Source organism: Buceros rhinoceros, unplaced genomic scaffold (genome assembly GCF_000710305.1).
Source record: "Buceros rhinoceros silvestris isolate BGI_N320 unplaced genomic scaffold, ASM71030v1 scaffold37866, whole genome shotgun sequence".
In the NCBI taxonomy this organism is placed as follows: Eukaryota; Metazoa; Chordata; class Aves; order Bucerotiformes; family Bucerotidae; genus Buceros; species Buceros rhinoceros.
In genome coordinates this window covers 40,059-43,564 of record NW_010416423.1, presented here as the reverse complement: position 1 = coordinate 43,564, position 3,506 = coordinate 40,059, and the positions used below count along the sequence as shown (strand labels likewise).

The 3,506-nt window shown below is 41.2% G+C and overlaps 1 protein-coding gene across 1 annotated transcript in view; it reads left to right on the top strand.

Annotated features, from left to right (window-relative positions):
• Window positions 1-319: 319 nt before the first annotated feature.
• LOC104494897 (transient receptor potential cation channel subfamily M member 3-like) overlaps window positions 320-3,506 on the top strand; it is a gene marked incomplete at its 5' end in the record, with an annotated part of 32,101 nt that continues 28,914 nt past the window's right edge. The window contains one exon of the mRNA XM_010137793.1: window positions 320-460. Coding sequence (XP_010136095.1) covers window positions 320-460 — 141 coding nt within the window. The remainder of the gene's footprint in view (window positions 461-3,506) is intronic.

Here is a 3,506-nt window from a genome sequence, read left to right as displayed (position 1 = left end):
GTTCTTAGGTAGAATTTTTGCTCTCCATGGAGAAATGTTCTCCACACCTCATTTTTGTTCAACAGTCAAGGATTTCACACTGGTGCTGACATCTGCTGCCAAAGCATTGCTTTGGCAGTTTACTGAGTATTCAACAGCAGCTTCCCTGCAAAAACAGATAATCTGAGAATAAAGCGGTTTAGACCTGGCTATGGTCACCTGGTTTTGTCTAAAGATCAAGAAATCAGAGGAGTTTTGCGTAGTTTCCTTTTGAAATTTTGAAAAACAGCTTAGTTTGCCTTTCACAAAGAAAGAAACACAAAAATGTCCTTTCTTTTAGGCAATGCTGGGACGGGGGAATGGAGAGCCCTCAAGAAAGAAAGAGGAAGAAGAAGTTCAGAGCAGGCATAGACTGATCCCCGTTGGAAGAAAGATTTACGAGTTCTACAACGCTCCCATTGTTAAATTTTGGTTTTACACAGTAAGAAATCTTTCCTGTTATGTTACTGCTGTTTGGACAAATACTGAGATTGGATTAAGGTACTCTTGTGTGTTTCTGCACCTGCATGCATGGGAGGGCTTACCCATAAAAGTTCAGTAAAGGTATTCTGTGGAGGTCAGCTAGCTCTTGCAAACCTGTCAAAGACTTCTACAGTCTGCCGTTTCACTCAGGAGGGTAATGGTTAAAATTTGAATGACTGCGTGTGTTTTTCTTCAGAGACAACAATAAATGGCAGTTTGCTGCAGTCAGTGTTCCGAAGGAATTCCCTGTAGGAGAATTTGCAATAGAAGAGCTCCCAGTAGTAAGGCCAATGGGAGGCTGGGCTGAATCAGGATATCAAATGGTATAATAATTGATGAAAAGCAGAAGCCAATGGAGCACAGCTTTCCCTGGAACATTTTTTCTTTGTTCTGTTTTGACTAGTCTTCAGTTTCTCTCAGAGAGAGTGTTTGAGTAAGTACCCACAAGATAACGAAGACATGAGTAGCAGCTAATGTATGTTTTTCAGGAACAAATTATGGCAAATTAGTACAATCTCTCTGTGTTATAAAGAAACAGTCCTTGCAGATGGAGCAGGAAAAATATGTTTTGACTAAAGTAAGACAGTATCAAAAACTTTACAGGGTATTCTCACAGAGAAATTAGTAAGTACTGTATTAAAGTTACTGTGTGGATACAAAAGCAATTAGTCCTCAAGAGCGGATATTAATTATTCACTATCAAGCTGGAAGCTGGGATTAGAAAGGATTCCATTAGGATCTCTCCTACATGAGGTGCTATCTCGTATTTCCATTCAAATCTTGAGTGATGGAGTAGAGATTAGTTCTTAAATTTGCAAATTGCATTAAAAAATAGAAGGATGAGATCACAAAGCAAAATGAACACAGAAAGTAATCCTTTCAGACCCCTTCACTGGAATATTCTATTCCAGTTCAGCTTCTGCATCATGTGACAAGTACGGTCTGGTTCGAAGGACAGAAAGAAGAACAGGAAAAAATTTTGAATATGATGTCTGTAAAAGGTGATTAAAGGGGAAAAATATAAGGAAGTGAGGTTGTTTTGGAAAAAAAAAAGGGAAGTCTGCAGAAGAAATGTGATAGTCTTTAAATAAAATGGAATAATCTCCAAATCCCTCGTGAACAGGACAATAAGTAATGGTTTAAATGGCACCAAGGCATTTCTAGGTAAGGTGTTAAGAAACAGCTTCTAACTGCTCTGAGAAGTAGTCATGAACTCCATGAGAAGATTGTAGATTTTCTAGTATTAGTGATTTGTGAGTCTTTCTTATCAAAACATGTGTCTGCTGTGGTCCATTGTAATTAATTCTGCCTCAGGACCATGGAATTGGCCGGGTGATGTCAGGTTGTCCTTCCCAGTTATGTTTTCCATCATTCTGCTGGATGCACAGCAAACACAAAGAATGCCCCTCTCTACACAGAGGGTCTTGCGCTTTCTGTCACCTTCGTAAGCCTGATGTCCCTGTTCTTCTGCCATGCTAACTGCAAATGCTCACCAAAGGCTGCTGAGTCAAACAAGTTTTGCTTCTTAGGAGAAAAATCAGCTTGCTGAGATCCAGGCAATACATCTGCTGACAGCAGGAACAACTCACATCGACAGAGACTAAACTGTGGTGGACAGCTTAGGCTAGCAAATAGCTCCGGTTTGGCCACTTGGAGGTAACTACTTGCTGAGCTGTGTGGCCACTGAACATTAGTCAGGCCAGTGAGCCTAGAAACTGCTCATCAGTAGCCTAGTCTCGTTATCAGTTACAGTATGTATTATGCATAACCAGAAAACTCTTCACACTGTGAACAGAAAGAAGCATCCTGGCTCTCCCTGTTGGTTCATTTCTGAAACGGGAGAAAAAGATCAATATTGCATTTCCATTTAGACCTGTTCCTACAGTTTTATGTCCTGAGGCAGGGCTCAGTCAAGGTCACTTACTAAAACTCGATCTTGGCTGCAGTGAACTTGAAGAGCAAATTAAGGAGGGTTCTGGCTGCAGTGCTTGACCAGTCAGATACATTGAGAAAGACCTGGAGAGTAAAAGCAAAACAACTTCCAGATGAGGGTTAAAATTGCAAAGCCTGTCACGCTTTTTACAAGCACAGACAGAAATACTAATCATTGATTTCAGAATAAATCCTCCACATTCCACAGTGCAAAATGCAAGAAAAGTAACTGTGCTTATGGTTATAGCATTCCATTTAAAATAATTTGATCGTTCTTGGTCTTGCAATCTGCTGTTACTCTGCAGCTATATCTACCTTCATTCTTAAAATATACAAGAGTGGGTTAAACCTGGGGATGTTCGAGTAAGTAACATTTTGCATGAGCAGGTGAGCCAAAATACACAGTTTTTTCTCCACCAAAAAAAAATTAGCCTTTCTCTCTGGACATGCAGTGGTTTTAAAAGTCAACTGCTCTGTTCTGTTCTGTGTCTGTTGCATTGAAAACCACAACTCAAAGGTTTCATCTCACAGATTGCTTGAGAAGAGGGTGGCCTTCCCCTTTCAACTACTAGCTGTAGGCTGAGAGAGTAGCAGAATGTAAGAGGCCACATTTTTATCTCTTCTCTACGAGAAATAGCTGCAGGGGAGATTGAACCCTGAGTAAGAGTCACCTAAACAGCCTTGCCCTAAGTTCTGCATTTTGGGCCCACTTCACTTCATGATCATTCAATTTCTGCAGTCAGTAAGAAAAGGGGAGGGTGGTCTCCCTTTTGAAGCGCTCTCCTGCTGGTGCAGTTCCCAGGTCCGTCCCTTACCGTAAGTGTTGGAGTGTTTTCTACAGAATGGGACGGCAGGGAGCAATCCACCACAGAAAGTTCTTAGTAGGCATTCCTCTCCTTAGTTTCTTCTGCATCAGGGATGAAAATGGAGCGCTTAGTTCTTTGTCAAGCCATTAACATCAACAAAAAGAGGGTTCAGCTACTTGTATAGTAGAACTTTCAAAGAATCATGACTACTAGTGTGGGCACCTGTGCTGAGGTTTGACCACAGCGTGTGGTCAGGACATCCTGCTG